Source organism: Monomorium pharaonis, chromosome 4, assembly GCF_013373865.1.
Source record: "Monomorium pharaonis isolate MP-MQ-018 chromosome 4, ASM1337386v2, whole genome shotgun sequence".
Classification (NCBI taxonomy): domain Eukaryota; kingdom Metazoa; phylum Arthropoda; class Insecta; order Hymenoptera; family Formicidae; genus Monomorium; species Monomorium pharaonis.
The window spans coordinates 23,434,012-23,454,684 of NC_050470.1; the positions used below are offsets into that span (position 1 = coordinate 23,434,012).

General features: G+C 34.9%; 1 protein-coding gene across 2 annotated transcripts in view; it reads right to left on the bottom strand.

Moving 5' to 3' along the window:
* The window catches only part of LOC105833704 (protein couch potato), an 89,303-nt gene that overhangs the window by 29,475 nt on the left and 39,155 nt on the right, over positions 1–20,673 (bottom strand). For both annotated transcript variants that reach the window (XM_028189137.2, XM_012675643.3), the window contains exons 2-4: positions 10,846–10,923; positions 5,840–5,893; positions 273–335 (exon numbers count right to left, since the gene is read on the bottom strand). In XM_028189137.2, coding sequence (XP_028044938.1) covers positions 273–335; positions 5,840–5,893; positions 10,846–10,893 — 165 coding nt within the window. In that variant the 5' untranslated portion in view covers positions 10,894–10,923. The remainder of the gene's footprint in view (positions 1–272; positions 336–5,839; positions 5,894–10,845; positions 10,924–20,673) is intronic.

Consider the following 20,673-nt stretch of genomic DNA (forward strand, 5'->3'; position numbering starts at 1 on the left):
TACGAGGGAGAAATGAGTAGTCAGATAGAGAGGTCTCGTGGATGTAATAACTAATGGAAGAGCTAGAGGTAGCATTAACCCGTGCCAGCTGGAGAATCTAAGGCAGGGTGGAATCGTAAAGAAAAAAAAATACTGCCGGGCATATCTGTGAGTGTCACTGTATATGTATACTATATCAACCGCGCGTCAACCCTGAGACCCTTGCGAAGAGTCTACCACCTTCTTCTCGACTTTTCCTTGTCTCACGACGCCTGCGAGAAAAGGGCTATTACCTGCAGATCCTGCTTCGCCGCCTCCGCGCCTGCCCTCGTGTGAAAAGTCACGAATCCCACCGGCTGAAATGAGAAAGAAGAATACAACAAGAAGCGTTTCGTTCTTCGCATCCACGATTAGCATCTCTCTCTCTCCCCTGGGCGTTCATTACGCGAGCGCCTCATCGCCGCCATTAGTTTTGCGAACCAGCTTAGAATCCCCAACGCGTTTCTGTCATTCGTATCATTGTTCTCGTTTGGGAACGCCTGTCGCATCGTTTATAATAAGCGCCACAGAAATAAGACAGAAATGAGATAAACACTATGTAAAGTAATCTGTGACATTAGGTTTGTTTTAGGTTTTTTATTCCTGCACTGCTGCACTAGTGCAATAATTTAGAATGAGAAAAAATATATTTGTCTTATTCTAACTCATTGCACCAGTGCAGCGGTGCAGGAATAAAAAACAAACCTATTATCACATATAAAATGTTTTTATTTTATTTCAAAGTAAAAGTCTTTGTGAAAAGATGATTATTTAACTTTTTAATGATATTAAATAACGAACACGATTCTATTGGGATATTCACTTAAAATTATGTAAAAAAGTTTTGTATTTGTATTATCTATACTCCTAAAATTTAATTTCCAAAAAACTGTTATTTTTCGATCTTTCTCACAATTTAATTTTAACAAAAATTGTTCATATAAACTATTAATAACTATATGCAAATCAGTTATTCAGATATAAACGTTTTTATTTGTTTATGATCATTTTATTCGTGTAACAATATTTAATAAATATAATAAATGCAAAAAGGTATTCTATCAATGTAACATTGCAATTAATATAGGAAAGAAAAACCTTGCTAACCAAGATTATCAGAGTCATTGTCGCGCGCGTTTTCTCTCTCTCTCTCTCTCTCTCTCTCTCTCTCTCTCTCTCTCTCTCTCTCTCTCTCTCTCTCTCTCTCTCTCTCTCTCTCTCTCTCTCTCTCTCTCTCTCTCGTTTTCGCTTGCATCGCACAATGCATTTTCTCAATATACATTCGCCCTTTTATCTGCGCGCGCGCATCCGCTAATTTATTCGGTAGACAGCATCGATTCCATCGGTTTATACGGAATTAACGGAGCAACGAGGACGACAGGGCGTCGCGACGCGAAAACGCGACGACGATCAATCCGCGCTATCGATCGCCCGTCAAGGCGAACCAACTGTGCTTCATAATGCATCGCGTGATTGCACCAGCTGCAATCGAAGGTGTCGATTCTATTGATGCGAAAGATAGAAATGCCCGATCGTTAACGCAGGGATTCGTTATTGGCGTTGCCGTTTACTTCCGCGCCACATCCCTCGAATACTCATGCATCCGAAAGAATAAAATTGGATCTCACTCGATCGAATGCGCGCATCGCGAAACAGAGATACCTCGACAGAAAATAAGTTAGAATCTAAATAATATTTAGCTGTTTGCAAAGAATTTTCTAAAACATTCCTCGATATTCTTATCTCTAAAATCGATATATCCCATGTATAAATAATTCTTAATGCTTTTAATATTATATTACTAAAGGAAAATCACTAAATAAGCCTTTTAAAGCAGCACCTCCTTATTCTTTTAAAATTAACACTTTAAAATTAACACTTACAACATTAATATTAATAAAGACAAGATCCGCTCAGATAATTAAAGAATTAAAGAAATAAAAACCTAGTTTACATATTCATGATTTTTTAACATTTAAACTAGAACATATCTAACATTGTGAGCGAATATAAATATTTTAGGAAAAAAAATGTAATACTTTTAATGTTAAATATAAATATAATTACAAAGCCCGCTTGAAAAGTAGTATTAGTAAATTTGCAGCTATAATAATTATCCTGAAACTGATCGTGATTAAAAGTACAAAAGAAAATACGAGAGAAAAAAGAATTAACGTGCCGCACTTTCACCCGGTTCATGTAACAGGTATTCAACTCTCTCAACTGAACGACACGTTTACTATATCCGTGCCTGTTTTTATTCTGCGGTGAGTACCAATCCGTTTCGATCTCGACTCAAATATCAGATATATGTAGTCATGCTGCGCCCCGCGTGCTTCCTAGCGTGCACCGCGCGAATTCGCGGAATAATTCTTACCGGTACACGGAATACCCCCAAACGTAATATCGTCGCTTTACCTTCGAGCGGTTTTTTATCGATACGTGCATCGTGATGCGATGTAGGTTAATGGTCATGCGTGCAGCGGCCACGGAGACGATCGATTTCCTTCTTTCTCCTGTGTTTTTCTTCTTTCTTTTTCTTTTTTGTTACTGTTGTCGCACATCGTGCTCTTAATGTATACACGAACCGGCGCGACACACGCTCGCGTATCGGTTTTTCTTCCGGGCATCGGCGTTCTTTGTGCCGCCACTGCCGCCGCCGTCGCGGCGACAACCAGCGCACCATATGCACCATGGCCATGTAAATGCACATGCCATTATGCATGTAGTCCCAGATAGAGGTAGGCAGGTAAAGGCGCCCACTTCGCATGGGGTGCAATGCGGTCATGTATAATCGAAGGGTATGAAAATTATGATAACGCCTACGCTGCGGATTTTTTTAACGACGCTCGTTACTCAAAAGATTGCAGAGTTTGGATGGCCCCAAAATTTAATAAGGACTTCTGCTTATCTTTGTATTGAAAAAATATTTTCTCTTAAAAGAAAAAACTAATAAAGATAGATTCAAATTAAAGCAAAACTAAAACAAAACACAGCGGAGTAATTAAAGTATTATTGATATTAATGTATAACAATAATCATCTGTGTAACAAAATAAATTTTCAGTGATAAAAATACAAGTTATAAGATTATTATAAAAAATCGTTAAGAAATAATATTTATTTTTATCACTCGAAAGTTATTACACCATTTCGCATTTGTCAGATTAATATCAATAACGAAGGAGATAAAACATTTATTTCAAAACGAATAAACGTTGCGATATTATTTGCCTGGTTATTACAAATCAAATGAACTCCGATCTCCGACGAGTAATTAGCTATGTTTTATAACTGAATTTTTTTTCCAAGTTAATCAATAGCAGGTGCAAAAGAGGTTTTTATCGGGAAAATGTAACCCACTATTATTATACGATCGATTTAATCTTACTAAACTGAAATCGAATCGAGTTTAATCCGTGAAAGAAACCGAAAGAACTGCAATCTCAATTGGATCAAGAGGAGATAAATTCCCGCTTGTAGGAGATTTTCAACGGCAACTCCAATGCGGAGATAAATCATCATCACCGAGCTGCAAAGGGGCTTTGTACGGACTCCGCAATGGCACATCGCACTAGACGGAAGAATGCGAGACAACAAAAGCTTCTAACAACATTTGAAAATCTTTTCAGCGCGTCGCCATTTTTGAAAAGCTGCTCCTTGGCTACTACTTTTCGTTTCCCGGCGCAACGATGACCGAAGGAAACAAATGGCAGAAAGGTTGGTCCGACCTGCTATCGATTCGCACAGTCAGTCGTACCCAACCGTGCCAGTGGCCAAGGAGGTTTAAGCACCGTTCACACGGAAACCGTGCCTCTCCGACTGTGCCTCTCCCGTCCGTTTTATTCGCATTCTGCTCGTATTATATCCAATTACATCACCGCAGCCATTACGAGCCGCCGCGCCGCTTGCGTTCCGCGCTGGTTACAACGAGGTCAAGCCGCATGCAGAAACGAAAACATGTTATTAACTTTATTCCGCATGGTATATTCACAGGTTATCCTGATAATCAATATCGCAAATGTAGACGAAATTTATCAAGGCATAGACAAAGGATTAGCTGTTTGGACACATTGATATAAGACAAAGCTCAAAATTCATTAAAACGATAAAGGAAATGATTTTAATATTTAAAGAGTTCGATAAATTTTAAGGATTCACATTGAATTAAAGTTCAGATTTGATAAGTTCGAAGATTCAACAGGAAATTGATTGATATATCCAAGAATTGAGAGAATTGAGATGTGTTCAAAGATAAAACTACAAAATCAAATTGATAGATTTACAGATAAGTAAATTCAAAGTTTTGCACCAACCGAAAAATCTATAATCTTTAAGATTGATAACTTCAAAAGTTGTAACCTGGAAAACTCACGAATTTCAAAATCCATTTCATCTTGCAATCCACAAATTCTAAGTGTGATTAAACTACGAATTGAAAATAAAATTTGAACTTGTCATCACGTCCCAAGGCTCCATAATTCTTATTATTCGTAACAGCAAAGAATACCAGGTCAGAGCAGAAGATTTGCTATACCCAGACCTGTCGTAATTTTTTTAAGCATTCACTACTCGACATTCTTCGGGTGAAATGAGATTCTTTAATGGTTAATACAATCGTCGCAGTTTTATTTTAGAAAGCCGTAACATCTATTACGCGCGAGATGCAAGTAAAGACTACGGAATTTAAAAAAATAGATATCAAAATTAAAAAATGTTAAAATGTTTTATGGATTAAGGGCTTTACAGCGTCAGTATGCTCTCGCGTGTGCTGTTCCAGCGTCGCCGCATAAATTAATGTTATCTCGGGGGATTATACGGGGTTGAGTAGCGCGCGATGGCATTGCCGCATGATGAAATTTGATGTATTTCTCTCTGTCGGCTGATTAGATATTTTTAAGGTTTCGTGACTCACGTAATCAACGAGTGCGCTTTGAATAAATAAAAAAAGCTTTTAGCATAAGCAGCTGCCGTTTTTAATCTTTCATTTTGAAACTGCAATTTTAATCCACGCGAGTTCGAAGCTTATGTAACATAGAATAGTGAGACTTCGAAACACTTTTCATCCCTCTGTGTACAGAAAGAAAATAATTTACAAAAATAGATAGAAAATAAACTTCCAACTTTATTTTATTGTATTATATATTATATTAAAGAAATATTTAGATTAAAATAGAAATTGTATTCTTATGAAGTTATTTCAATTAATTATAAAAATTGTATGCAAAATATATAATAAATGACATTCAATATGTTATACTTGTTAATAAAAATAAGTTGATAAAGAATTGACAAGAGTGTACAACAGAGAATGTATGAAATCAGGTAAACTCCCTGTAGCCCGAGAATTCGATCGAAACTTGTAGTTTGGATGACCAACTTTTTCCATTCGTTTTTCCTCTTGAGAATAGTCATGTCAGAAAAAACGCGAGAAAGGGAGCAAACGAGCGAGCGAGCGAGCGAGAGAGATAGAGATAGAGATAGAGAGAGAGAAAGAGAGAGAGGGGGGGGGGGGGAGGAGAGAGAGTTTTCGCTATTTTCACTACTCCTCGTAATTGATTCGGAGTTTTCTCGAAATGTACGTTTCCTAGAAATGTGTTCGAGAAAAGCCGGGATCCAATTTTATCCTTCGTTTTCTCAAGTGCATGAAGAAACGACATATATCGACAGTATCGAGCTACCTCGTACGCGAATTTGGGGCGAATTTATCTGTGTTAAAAGCTGGATGCGCTTTTTCGGGACAAATGTTAAAACGCGATGTTGAAAAAAACATCGCGTAACATCGGGCTAATCATATCATCAATTAAGCGATAGCAACTTACCGACGCTGTTTTCCCATTTTTACTCGTGACTTTTAACAGCGACCCCTCATACCCCTGGAACAAGAAAAATATTACGTCATTAAAACTTCTATCACATAAAAATATTGTAACTGATATGGTTAAATAAAAAAATTGACTGACTTTATATGAATTTGATATCTATGGATCTTACTTAAAAATAAAATAAATGAATTTTTCTATGGTGTTTTGATGGTTCAAAGTATGTAAAATAAAAAGTAAAAAATAAATTTATACAAATCTACTTTTCATTTCAAATAAAATAATAAAACATGACAAAAACAGTTTCTTTCGTGTTTTCAAGAGAATTTAGACAGAATAGAATATTCCTTAAATTTTTAAAAATATTTTTTAAAATAAACAAATTATTACAATATTTAATTAAATATTATACAATGTTTGTGTAATTATTATAGTGTTCAATTAAAATTTAAAAACTTGCAATTAACTACTTTTAAATAATTACAGAAATATATATTTTGAGAAACTATTGTAAAAATATAGTATACACATATATAGTACAATAAATGCGATTGCTTGACTTAGCTAAAATGCATTAGCCATGAGTCTTTTAGTCACAGAATTTACGGAGACTATTCAGAATAGCAAAAAGCACGGGTGAAAAGTGAGGCAAGACGTTCACATATTTTATTAAATTATTTAACACAAATGTTAAAGCACCCATGAATTTCTCAGCGGCTATCGCGCTTTGAATTATCTACCGTTAACGTGATCTATTCCGTTTCCTGATACGAGAAAACCCGATTATTAACCGTATAACAGAGTTTTTAATTTGCTGCACGCTTAATGTGTAACACTTCGTTATTACGCTATCGAGAATCTTGTTTCGTGTTGCCGCTAAAGATAAAGGAATCCTCGCAGTGAGGTAACGTTTTCTTAATTTTTATAATAGAACCGCAAGTGGAACGCGCAAGATGAGCACTCGGTTACATGCGAACACTGTAAGTAGTGTTCATTACCAGAGTACCAAACTGTTAATAATTGCGCGATCGCGATGGAAGTGCTAATTAACGAAGCCGCAATTAGAGAGCGCGGTAAGTCTCGGAACGTTTATCCGACATGCCACAAAATGTTTTTCGAGTTCAAACTTGCATACGCGAGCACAACGCAAAAATGTTCCACGTTTCTCCAGATTTATGAATATCGATAATGCATCACTTAATCGTAGCTGGAATTATAACATCATGTGAAAATATAATATAGATAATAAAAATAAAAATAAAATTAAAAATCTAGTGCTATTAAAAATCTACATCCTACAGTTTCATATAAATTCATTAAAATATAAAAATTTTTAATAATTAATTTTGTTGCTCTGATAAAACACTATTAATAATTCACACACAATTACATGTTATTATTTAAATAAATTAGGAAGTTTTATGATAAATTTGAATTTCACCTAACTGTCTCACTTTAGACGCATGTGCAAATCGATGTGCAAAATTTCCCAAGTATCTATTACAACATTCTTGGCACTCACGAGCTTCTTAATCTTGCATCATTAATCAGCCTATCCTAACCATGAAATATTGCTACTTAATTTGCGATATTAAATAAAATAAAAATTCTTGAGTTTAAAATCAACTATTTAATTTCTCATCAACGCTGCGATAATTACGGAAAAGCAAAATTAATATTTGTATTTAGCTGTATATCTTAATCATTTTCCTGCAATTTTTCACAATAAAAATGTGATTAATGTATACAGGGTTAAATTTCAATGTGAAACTTTTATTTAAAAAATGTCTTATTGTTAGATCGCCTTAGATACATCGGTACGTGACATTTCCAAGTATCCGTTTCAACATTCTTGGCGCACACTTTGGTCTCGCACATTATTAATTAACTTCTCTTAACTATGAAATATCGCGGTCATTAAAAGGCGGGTCTCTCGGGGAAATATAATCGGGTTTTCGCCGTCACTCGCATATGTCGTGCTCGCATATACGATGTGCAAATAGTTCCTGCACTTCGAAAGTTTCGCGTTAGTACGAGACGTCGGCAAGCAGCAACTGATCCGCCTGGCTCTTCTTCCGGCGCGCTGAAAACTCATCGTAAATCCACGGGAAAAACGGGTCGCACGGATTATGCACAACGTATTACGTTACGATATCTCAAAGACGATTAATAATCGGATTTGCGCGACGGAATTCTTCGCGTGTGCACCAGAAATTTGTGGGCGAAAATAACGCACGGTGATGCTACTCAAGGTTTATTGTTTGCGGTATGTCGCCAGTTATATTTCGTCGTATCGATGCCAAGAAATCGCGTTCTCTCTTGATATGAGAAGCGGCAGCGATTCACGTGCGTAAGACGATCACCGTCAATATACATCACTCCCACATCACCGTCGATGCACATTATACGAGAAAATGCAACGCTTCCGCATTTCCAGGCTCTATCGTTATCCGATTTTCAACTCTCATCGTTTCAATAACATAATAAGTTCGAATAATAATTTCTATTTCTTTATTCGACAATGTACGTCATATACAATAATTTTCCTGTTCGTTAACAAAACAAAACGTAATGTAAAAGAACAAAGCTTCAAGTCGTATTACATAAAAGAAATGTATAAAAAGAATTGCGGTCACGTATAAAGATTTCAATATATACAGACAAATTATTATTTCTTGTTGCGTTATATATAGAACGCATTAGATAGCGTATTCAAAATTTTATCTAGGTCACACAACAGAAGACGGATAGTGTGTATCAATTATGAACGATTGAGTGAAAACAATATAATACATTGACCAATTTAGGGGGTACACAATAACAATATTTTATTTTTCATTCACTTATAAACAAAGATTACTTTAATAGAACTTTAACAAAGATAGTTATATTTTTTAATTTAAAAAAGTATTAAAGGGGAATAAAATTTACAGTAAACCAGATTTATTTTCAAATTCTTAGAGAAATTCAGAAAATCGGAGAATCAACAAAAATTTTAACCGCAATGATAGCAAATGGAATTGATTTACATAATCAATCCGCACAAAGAATTTTCAGTATATTATTGTACACATTTATTATATATATATATATATGATTATCGCACGCCTAAGTGTACAAAAAGAAATAAGATAATGCGAATTCGATATAACGCCTTTCAAGATTGCGTAAACACAATTTAATTCATCGAGTTGATCGAGTATCTCCTTTCTCTTCTATTAATCGTAAACCGATCAGAAAATTACTGTATTACGTTTCGTCGCGTAAAATCATTATTTAAAGTGCCCCAGGGCCGTTATGTAAAGAAGAGATGCTCTTCGGACATTTCTATGTATACTTCGCTTACGTCGCTCGCGATGCCGGCGGAAATGTAATTCCCAGCATACCCACGCGACTAATCCTAATCCCTTTGAGCGAGCTGCTCACAACGATTTCATGAATATACAAAACAAGGATGAAAGTAAAGAGTAAAAAAGGTCATGTCGCACCGTGCCGTCTTTTTCGCCGTCGAATAACGATACGCTCGAGAGAACCTCCCGGATTTAACTTTCGAGGGAGATTTCCAAATGGAGCGAGAACAATTTCGCCGTTTTTCCACCTGTCCTTCCTTTCCCGGCAACAAATAACCGCGGTTTCTCTCTGCTCCGGCCACTATCGATCTAAATCGCGATTGAATTTCGTCCCAAACGTACACGAAACGTATTTAACTTTCATAAGCGCAATCTTCAATAAATTTCTCTAAATTTTTCGTTAATTAGATCACTTTAATATTGATACGAAAGTATTATTTAACTTAGAAATTAAATAGATTTATTTATATGTTAACTTAAAAATAAATCTATTTCGCTTCCATCAAAGAAAAACTTCATTTTCTCAATTCGCGCTTCTTTTTCTTCTTTCGATTTAAACAAATTTTCATCTACTTATTACCTTGCGCTTTAAACAGTCAAAATATAAACACAAGAACTAAAAATAGTAGAAATTATTATAAAAGTAAACGTGAATTTTCGTATACTTCGTATACTTTCGTACACACGTCAAATTACAGAATATGAGAAGCTTCAAATTCCATGGCTATCGATTTTTCGTCTCTACTGGTGTCGGAGCTCGAAATGCAAGCTCGTAATTGGCACCGACATAATTAACCCTCTAGACAAACTAAACTAGGATCCCGAGTCGGGCAAATATGACGTTATAGAGGAGTACCGTCTCTCCCGTGGCGGGTCGATGTAGACGAGTATGATTCATAAGGGGAATATTCCCCTTGTGAATACAGTTCGAACGCTTCAGTCATAATGTTGCGTTTCGCATGATATCACCGTAGTTGAACTTATTGAACAAGTTAAACGTGACGGCGAAACGACGGACGCGAATGGAAAGCGAATTGACGCGATAACGAGAATAGAAAGAAATTACCCAAAACTACCGAAAAAAATTAATATATAGCAATGTGAGATCAAGAGAGATCAATTCGAGAATACTACTCTATTTTTATACTTCGATATTTTGTACAGGAATATTTACAAATATGGATCTATAAAATGTTACAAAATTATTCATTAATTAATAACTTAATTGCAAAATTATTTGGAAAATCATATTTTTAATGTCATTCTCAGAAATATTCAAATCCTAAAATGTGAGAATATGTAAAATTTTAAAGATTTAAATTTTTTAAATGTAAATGTGTACCCCGAAAATTATAATTTATGCATTCCACGTTCTCCAATTCAAAAAGCTTTTAGATCTTTGAACTCTGTTTATCTTTTCGTTTTTCGATTATGCTTCACTATAGAATATTAATGTTAGAACTTTAAGTCCTTCAATATCACATCGTTCACATTCGCGAACTCGATGGGTCCTCCCGCATCGCCATCGGAATATTTGACTTCTCAAATCTCGAATTCTCCCGGACCCTTTGATCTCAACATCGCGAATGCACATCTATATCTATATAAAATAAAGTGAATAGAGAGAACAAACTCTCTGATATGAGAGAGACTTACCTCGTACGCTCTGAAAAGCAGATAGAGCTCCCTCGGCTTGGTGTCCATCGGCAAACCGCTCACGAACAAGGTGCGCACCTGAAACAGAAGAGAAAGAGAACGATAATTGAGTTAATTAACCTAATTGGTTGGTGTAGAGGGAAAGAACAGCAGTCGAGAAATACAGAGAAAGATTGAGAGAGAAAGAGAGCGAGAGAACGAGCGAGGAGGCGTATATCTAGACTCGGGGACAAGGAAACTGGCTTTCTTGATTTGACTCCTGCCCTATCAGATGCCAATCGATAGCTAATTGCAGAATCAATGTGAGATGCCCCGAGACAGGAAGAAGTCAGTCCCCCTCGTTCGTCATCCTTTTTAATTTCGCGATTAATTTGGCAATCTGCGGAGTTAATCCCAATTAATTGGTACCACCCCTAAAGATCTTTGAAAGTGATTCTCGAGGATATTTACGCCTTCCTCGCAATCATTTTTTCTGGTTATTCACCGTTAACGCTCGGTGTGACTGAATCAATGCGATATTATTTCGGTTTTAACGAAGAATGCAAATTGCTTTTCGTATTGAGTATCATCATCGGGAACAAAGGAATCTAACACTGATTCGACGTAGCTTTCGCTAGTAAACGCTTATTAAATGCGGTTGATGAGCAGATAATTGCTAATCAAGTGTCTTCAATTCAATAAGAAGTTAATAATTTGTTTGTCAAATACAGTTTCTTCATACAAAAATTTTTATAACAATTTAATTATATATAAAAAATGTTTATTATTATATACAAGAACTAAGATTGATTAAATCATAAAAAGATTGATTTATATACACAAAACAGAATTATTAATAAATAGCACGCGTTGTAAAGCAATTCCATGTATACGTAAAGAAACTTTTAAAAAAGGATAACTGATATAAAAAAAAAAATGTTTATACGGAAAGGATAGAAGTTGTTCTACTCGGTGTAGTACTTAGCCAAGTTTCTTTAACTATTCACGAATTAATAGCCAGTTTACTGTGTTTCTTGTCACCTAAACTTACAATACTGATAAAAACCCGGCCGCGTCTAAACATTAAAGCGCTAACGCGACACGTAACCGCAACCGTGTCGCAGGGCGGGCCGTCGACTAATGGATGAAACTAAGAGAGTAACCGGTAAAGTTTCGTCGGCCAAGTTACATGAGCGTCTTAGACCGACTAGGCCTTAAGTAATTGCTGCGGCTGTGTACACACACACGCACCCATACGGTGCATCGCGGGCATAGGTGCACAGGTAAATGCGACGCTGTCTCGCGCTCGCGCTCGCGCCGTCTAACTTATAATGATCTCTAGAGCGGAGCATCAAATTGCCGCAATGAGGTTGCAGCAATTAATAAAGTTAAGAAACATCGCGGCGGTTGTAAAAGTATGACGCACGCGCGCGAATCTAATTGCAGAGTCTCTCTCCCTCGCTCCACTGATCGTGAAATTAATTTTTGCAAGAGCGCTTTTGTTTCACTATCGACCATCAAACGTCTCGATAGTCTCCATCTCTAATAAAATCAAGATCTTACGAGGTGTCGAACAAAAAACTTGGATTATATAAAATAGAAAATAACAGAGATTACATGAATAGGTAGAAGGCGAATAAAATTTCTTGAATTCTAAAGTGTTTATCTTCTGACAATATTTATAACACAAAGATGTAAAAACTCTTTAAAAGAATTATAGCTGTGTTGAAAAAGTTATCAAACACACAATAATGTTCTTTAAATTACTTTTTTTTAACTGTACGGAACCCCTCCTCCCTTTCTAAGCAAAGTCTCGACGGCTATCGGAACTTTGCTACACTTGCTATACTTGCACATAGATATCGAGCCTGGTAAACCACGTCAATCGAGAAGGAAGGAACGCAAATTATCCTTCTCGGCAATTATCCGATTAGATCGTAGAATAGATCTCCGCCTACTTGTGAGAAGCTGAAGGCAGTTCGGAGGAAAAAGCAACTCTTAAGTCGTGCGAAATTCATCAGAAGAATGTAATTGCTCAATGCTTTGCAAAGGCCTGATATTTATAATTTTCACGTCGGAATGCTTTCAGCATTCTCGGAAAGAAAATAAAAGCATAAAAATTCAACCATTTAAAAACTAGCTCCATTTTGTCTCAAAGATTTTACAAAATCAAACATTCAAAGAGTTTAACAAAATTTGAAGAATTCAAATAATTTCTATGCATTCCGATTTACAGCTTAATCCTAATCTTGAGAAGCGGTAATGCGATTATCTTAAATGCGAAGTACACCTCCCGTATCCTCGTCGACGCCGTATTTTCAACAGAAAATTCAAGCGACTTACATAATTATGCATTTATTCTCTTTAACAACGTAGCAAAATCGTGTTATTATTCTGCTTATGAATATTACTCGTCTGTTACGCCAATTAAACACATCACGCATCAGATTTTTATCCAGAAGATTGTTAGTTTCCTATTCCGCTTCTTTTTCTTCGCTTTTTTTTTGCATTGTAAATTTCGACCATGTTTACAATCTTAGATGAGTTTTGTCAGGCGTAGCTTTTAAATGACAATAATTGATCATGGACGAACAAGTCCGCTCCCAGTTTGCAACTGACCGTGTCACTAATTCTCATTGTTTCATCTTCAAAACTATGCCGCATCGCTACTGGCACATCCGCTGGCGACACTCCTCGTCCCATATTTGCGTTCCCCTTTTAGCGGCCCCTGTTATTTAGAAATAATCTTGTGTACGTTGAGTACATATGATAAATGTGCAAGGCAATCTCATTCTTCGATTAATATTTACCAGGTCTTTTTATATAAAAGAAATAAATAAATTGAAAATATATTCCTTCCTGTTAAATTTTATTGAATGCAATCTTCTTCATGACTTTTAATTTTTAAATATCCTCGTAATTAAAATGTCATTACGTCCAAGTATTATATATTAAAATTTTAACATAGCATATTAATTAAACTAGAAAATAACTTTTTTCTATTTATAATGCTCAAGGGCTAATCAATTAAATTTCTTAGTTTCTCAATAATTCATAGCTCCAAAAGTATTTTTATGTAAATTAATTCCCAATGTGACAAAAATAGTTTCAATAGACAAATATTAATCAACTTGGCTCATTTCAAGATTGATAGAAGGAAGACAGCGATTCGTTACCGTCCCCTCATTAATTTCCGGCAGGAAGCGTCGAGGACAGAAAAGTGGCACAAGAATGAAAGAAAAAATATCTCTATCTATATCTATTGTATATTTATATCTATTGTATATCTATATCTATGTCTATATCCATAATCCCGAATTAATTTGCCTCAAACAACTAAAGCTCTATCACATTACATTCTTTTTTCTTAGTAATTAAAATTAATAATAAATATTTTTCAACAGTTTAGTTTATTGTAAATAATCTTAGAAGTTAATCTTAGTCTTTTAATCTTAGAAGTTAAAGACTAAGTTTCGTACACATTCTCAAAATTCTTATCATTTTATTTTTGTTATTTTCTTTCATATTTGCATTCCTTGCTTTCTCTATCAAACTGTTACTAACGATATCAAATATAGCTAATATAGCACTGTAGTTACATTAAAGTTTGCCCGTTTTAATTCTGCTGGGAATGCAGACGAATCAATTCTATAACGTAAACATCGAGAATATTTGTACTGTGTATATATTGAATATATATATATATATATATATATATATATATATATATATGTATGTATATATCATTATCTGGCGCAATAATACAGACGGCACACCACAGTCTAGCTCAAAGCTCATTGCCTCATAGTAACGTGTTGGCAGCGTCAGTCAAATGCAACTGCTACCGTGAATTCGATTAATCTTGAATCAGAATTTACAGGTAATTCAAGAGCATGCCGAGAGGAACAATTTGTAAAACATACGCCTCACCGGATTCCAAATGGAAATGCGTGGTTACAAACATATCTCTTTACAGATAGATATAGCAAAGCCACGTGAGATTTATTCAATCCAATGAAGCTTTCATTCGGACATGCATGCGTATCAACACAATCACACAATCGCACATTGATGTATTAACGCAGTGCACGTTCGAATGTGAATATAAACACTCGCGAATACAGGAAAAGCAATAATAAAAGATTACATAGAAAATAGTAACAAAATAAAGGACAGCGCAATTTTCTCTTTGACACAAATTATTTTATTCTTTCATAACGCAAAACGTGTCATGTTAAAAACAACAGACAATTCACTAGGGAAAATATTCAATGTACTGCTGGCAGCGGTCGAGAATACAAGAGTGTTGAATCAAATTAACGTGACCAGGAAATGTTTTTTGACTGCACACATCGTTCAAGAGCGGATATTTTTGCATTGTACAATAAATAACAGAAAAGAGTAAAATAATTTATATATAATATATTGCAAACAATTTTTGTTAACATTTTCATCTAATTTATCTTAATTTTCATAATTTTAGTAATTTTTTGCATCATTATATTAATATTCTATGCTACTTTTAACTTAATTTATCAATAAATTATTTACTTAAATTATTTAATTAACATTTAGTGAGAAAGATCTTAAAGATTAGCTGTTGGCAAATTTACATTTCAGAAATCCAAACAAATCACTTTTCCGGGTTTGATAAGTATATCACAAATAAGAGTGTAAAGTTACAATTTATAATTTAACTAAAACACATTTTCTCTTTTAGTCACGTTATTTATCAATCACATACTTTCTGTCATGCTTAATTTTACGTAATAATTATTTAGAAAGCACATAGAAACATATATATTCGAACATAAGCATTGTGTTTAATTTAAAAATGTAAATTAGATACAAATAAATTAAAATATAGTGAAAAATGTATTTTTTCATTGTTTATCTATTTCGCTGCGCTTTACGAAAGAAATTAATACAAAGATCCTACAAAGTAGTTGTATCGAACTGTATACGAATAACAAAAAACGCGTGTTGGAGCACACTCGAGCAATTTCACGTCTCGGTCGGCAACCCGGCCACGGTGACACCAGAACGTGAGAGAACAAAGTTTGCATCCGATTTTTCCAGCCACGTGCGCGTGGATTTCCGCGAAGTGTTCTCACGATCTGGCTGTACGACAAATGAACGGTTCAACGGCGTGTTTGTTTAATTTTTTATGGTTAGCTCGACGACCGTTGCAAATTTTTGCTACAAAAGAATTATTAATTTTAGCTAATAAAATAAAAAGTCGCAATTGCGATCAAAATAGCACAATCCAATTTCCAATGAGATATCAATCTAGATTATGCAATACTTTATTGAGAAGTGTCTCTGCTTAGAAGTCCACATCTAATCGCGCGAAACCACCTTAACACTCTCTAATTTTATCTCCAGTTTTCTCTTTGCGGCACTTTGAACAATTTTCTCCGCTTCAAATCTTTCACTGCGCGATGTTGATAAAATTTATATTTTCGATGGCTGAGGAAAAATGTACACTACAGAAATTGTATAGAAAATATTCTTGCCGAGTTTCGTTTGAAGGTAACACACGCCTGAAGATAGTACGAGCGATCGAGATTGACGTCCCGCAAAGACGAATGAAAAATCAACACGGCAAATTATCACAGCTCTCGGCAATTAAATAGTCCTCGTGATCGCGATTATACACACGTTCGTGAATATTCACGCGACGCGTCAGCTGGCGGATTCACACTTTTCGATCTAATCTTCTCGTAATTACGGCGGGTGGAACTTTCGAGCCCTGATTCGAGCGAGGCGCGCCGAGGAGCAAGGAGCGTGCTTCCGTTAGCGCGGGATGAAATAAAATACCGGAGCTGGGGTTCGATGGGCACAGGCTCGTTTTCAGCGTAAATACGTTCTCTATAGTGTGTGCACGCACACACAGGTTCGCACACGACAAACATAATTCGCATCATCTCCTTACCAGCATATCAGATTTTACAGTGACCGCGTCGTGCGCGGAGAACACTCGCATCTCGTAAATTTTCCGACATTCTTTTATCGTATGTTCGATCACCGTGAATTTTAAGAAATGTTATAATAGCAAACTTGCAAAATGTAAAGAGTGTAACAATTATTTTTTCACGGTTAGTATTAATAGATTTAAAATATGTTAGATGTTTTACTATAAAACCATAAAATTTGGAATTGTAACATTTAACAATACTTAGCATTAACAATCTATTTCAAGTTAAAAATTAAATTGTTTTTTTACAACTCTTCTACCGTTTTTTTAAATTATCTCTATTATTATTTTTTATTTCAACACTAATAAAGAATATGTATAAATAAAATTGTTAAATTCTGAAATATGATGTTTCCCAAATAGATATTTTAATAATTAATTACCTGTTCGAGATATCTAATCTTCATGATATGTCAGAAGAAACTATTATTATAGAACGATAATAAACGATCCACTTATGACAAAAACATACACTGGATCAAGACGCTGGAAGCGTCGTACCGCCATTTTTCTTCGCCTATCTTTATTCTTGCCAGAATTTTGGTGGTGTGAGGTATAATTAATAATAGATCAACCAGAAGGTGAACTATATCTTCGAGCCTTTAAATATAGTCTCACACAGAAGTGCAACGTCGACTGCAGCGATGCAACTCTGTTAAGTAATACTGGCGATAGTAATCGTATCGCATGAAATGTCACAGAGCCACCAGATGTTCCTTTTAACTATACATTTCTACGAAAGATTTAATTGTAAAGTTACACAGCTTCGAAAATTCGATTTTCGTCCAATTTCGAACAGTTTCTATTTTTGCGAGAATCCAATTCGAGACTCACTTCTGTGTCAAGATGATAAATAAAATAAAATAGAAACTAAAGAAAACTAAAAAAGTTACAGCAAATAGTATAAATATTAACAATGTATTAATAAAATTAATACAAACTTTAAAAATATGTATCAATCCTGTAAAATACATTAGTCAATATACTAATCACATAAATAAGAAATATATACTATTAAAAGAAAAAAAAAACTAATTTTAATGCAAATTATTTCTTTCAAAAATTTCTAAGATATCCGTATAAAAATTCACTTGTAGAAAATCTATCAAATACAATAAAAATTGATCCTATTTTATACGCTTGACATATTTAAACCTGGAGCTTATCGGGAACAAAAATATCAGAAAATCGATAACCATGCGCAGGACGAATGTGTAGTACCACCGTTACGCAGATCATATAATACCGGTTGTTAAATTGCGTGCGACGATGCTAAGGATAATAAAGCGCGTTATTAATTATCCTCCTTTATGCTAGGCCATGGCCATTATCCTTCCGAAGGAGAAACTCGAAGCGAAGTGTAAGTAAGTGGTAAGACATAATTAATAATAGGATCGCTAGGCGACGTGCTATTTTTACATTCGCTCGGATATAACGTCGAGCTTTCGTCGCCGATATTGAACGTGCCGCGCGAAAGAAAAGCCCGCTGGCGTCTGCTCCTTCGTGAGCCAAGAGAGCGTACTCACACTCGTCACATCCCCTCGGATTTGAGTGTCGCGAGAGCGTACAAGTGCCGTCCATAACAAAAGAGTGGAATTAATCGCGAAATCTCGGACACGCACGTGTTGAATCTTTCGTCGCGGTGAGTTACGTGCCAACTCGTTACTGCGCTAAATCATAATTTTGGTAAGCCGTAAAGATCGTACTTGCGTGTAGCGAGCAGAAATGTCGTTTTGTAAGACGTCCCTTGTCTGTTGGAAGAGTGACCTCCTCTTAACGAAAATCATTTAACGAGGTAAACGTCTCCATGAAACTTGAAGCGTGACACTTTATCTCGTAATCCGTTCGACCGGATGTCAAAATTATTTTATTCGCACATTGAGCAATATTGAAACGGACAATTTAATACAACTCATAATAAATTCGCTATTATATATTGTTGAATTTACATATATCATTATCACTCTCATTATTTTTTTAAAGAAATCTGACTTAGTTATCGAGATACCTTTCTGGTTTAAAAGTATTTAGAAAAGCCTTCATTTAACACTTTAAATTCTCTCGTATATGTTACATGTATATAACTGATCATAATTAAGATACCTTATCGCAAATGCAAAGCAACATTAATTAACTATGACAAATGAGTCAGATAAAGTTACTTTTTATCAATTTATCATAGTAGTAATTAACAATTCAAATTAGCAACTTATAAAGGGATAAAGACTGCAATTTTTAACTCTTTTCATGAAAAGCATTTCTTCGCAGTCGATTTTTTTTAGAAAAAATTTTTAATTTTTAATTCTTAATACACAGGATTATATCATAATTAAGCATCAAATCAAAATTATGTTAAAATAAAATTGAAATTTAAACAACAAATTACAGCGATAATATATTATCACGCATTTCAAAAGTTAAAGTTTTTTAATAACATACATTATAAATTTTTAATTATCTCTATTTAAAAAAATTAAAATTTATTAACACTTTCCTAATTAAAATAAATAGCATTCCTCTTAATACCATATTTAAATTATGGAATCTTACAAGATTTCATATTCAGTTTATCATTGATATTTATTCGAATGAGCATCACGTCTGAATATAATCTACTTCGATCATTTTCTACTAACAACTACCGCGAGTGTCATCTCTTGGGTTTCCTCTACTTGGTTTTGCACACAAAGATGCTCCCTTACATTGCAAATGAACTGAACTTCCGATCGCATTCATATGTTTCTGTTCTTGCATCTCTTATCATAACCTTATTCTTTTATGATGTGCATTAGTACTCTGTTCTTATCTTCCTTTTCACACAAAATTCGCTTTCTCTATTCATACGCGAATGTAATTTAGTCATTAGATTTACAAATAATCTGTTCATTTTATTTTATTTTATATATTACATTTAGTTATATGTATCTATATATAAATTTATTAATTTTTTTCGCTCTCATGAGAAAATATATGTATTTCTATCTGTTAATACTCACAGCGCTATAATTTATTTATCTTCTCACCGTATGTTTCGCTTATTTATCATTAAAAACTCATTTTCATAAATGCTTTGTCTATTTGTCTATACATCTGCGATCCAAAGAAAGTGCTCGATCCATTCGAGACACCATGTATTCAAACGATTCGAGTTCCCGGCAGTGCGAATGCCGGAAGCAACGGGGTTGTTGCATTAATATATCCCGCAATAGCAGCGCGGAAAGTAAGAGTAGTGATCAACAGCCAGTGCTATGGACGCTGCAGTGAAATGAATGTGAGGATCGCGCACATGGCGCACGTTACAATTGGTTTGACCTCGCACGCTTTCATTATTGATGTTGTAGCGCGCTGTTCTTTGCTACACTCTGTGACAGGAGACGCTATATCGCGCGGCTGCCGTGGAAACAATTTTCCAACCTTTTGTGAAACGTTTCCCCCGCGATTTCTACGAAACGCAGAAAATTGTAGCAAAGTGGTCGACGGTCGCGTGAACGTTTCTCAACCTGCAAAATGCAGATCGCTCGCTGGTTTTTATATGACCGAGAAGTAGCTGAAGCTGCCACAAAAGCCACTGTAAAACGCCAAAGTCGCTACCGAACCTTTACGAGTTTTCTCTATAGAGTATGCAGTATGTAAAATTTTAGAATCCCGCATTTCTTTATCAACCAAACCATTCAAAATTTACTTAACAAGAAAGATAATTTAACAAAATCTCTCTCTCAAAAACAATTTTTGTCATCACACATCAAAATAATTTGTTTGAAAAGCATTATTCTTAATGTCATATGTTTTCAGAGAAATCAAAACATTTGCAGGGTTATTTATATATATTTTTAAAAATGACTTTCTAAATACACACATACATCACGATAAAA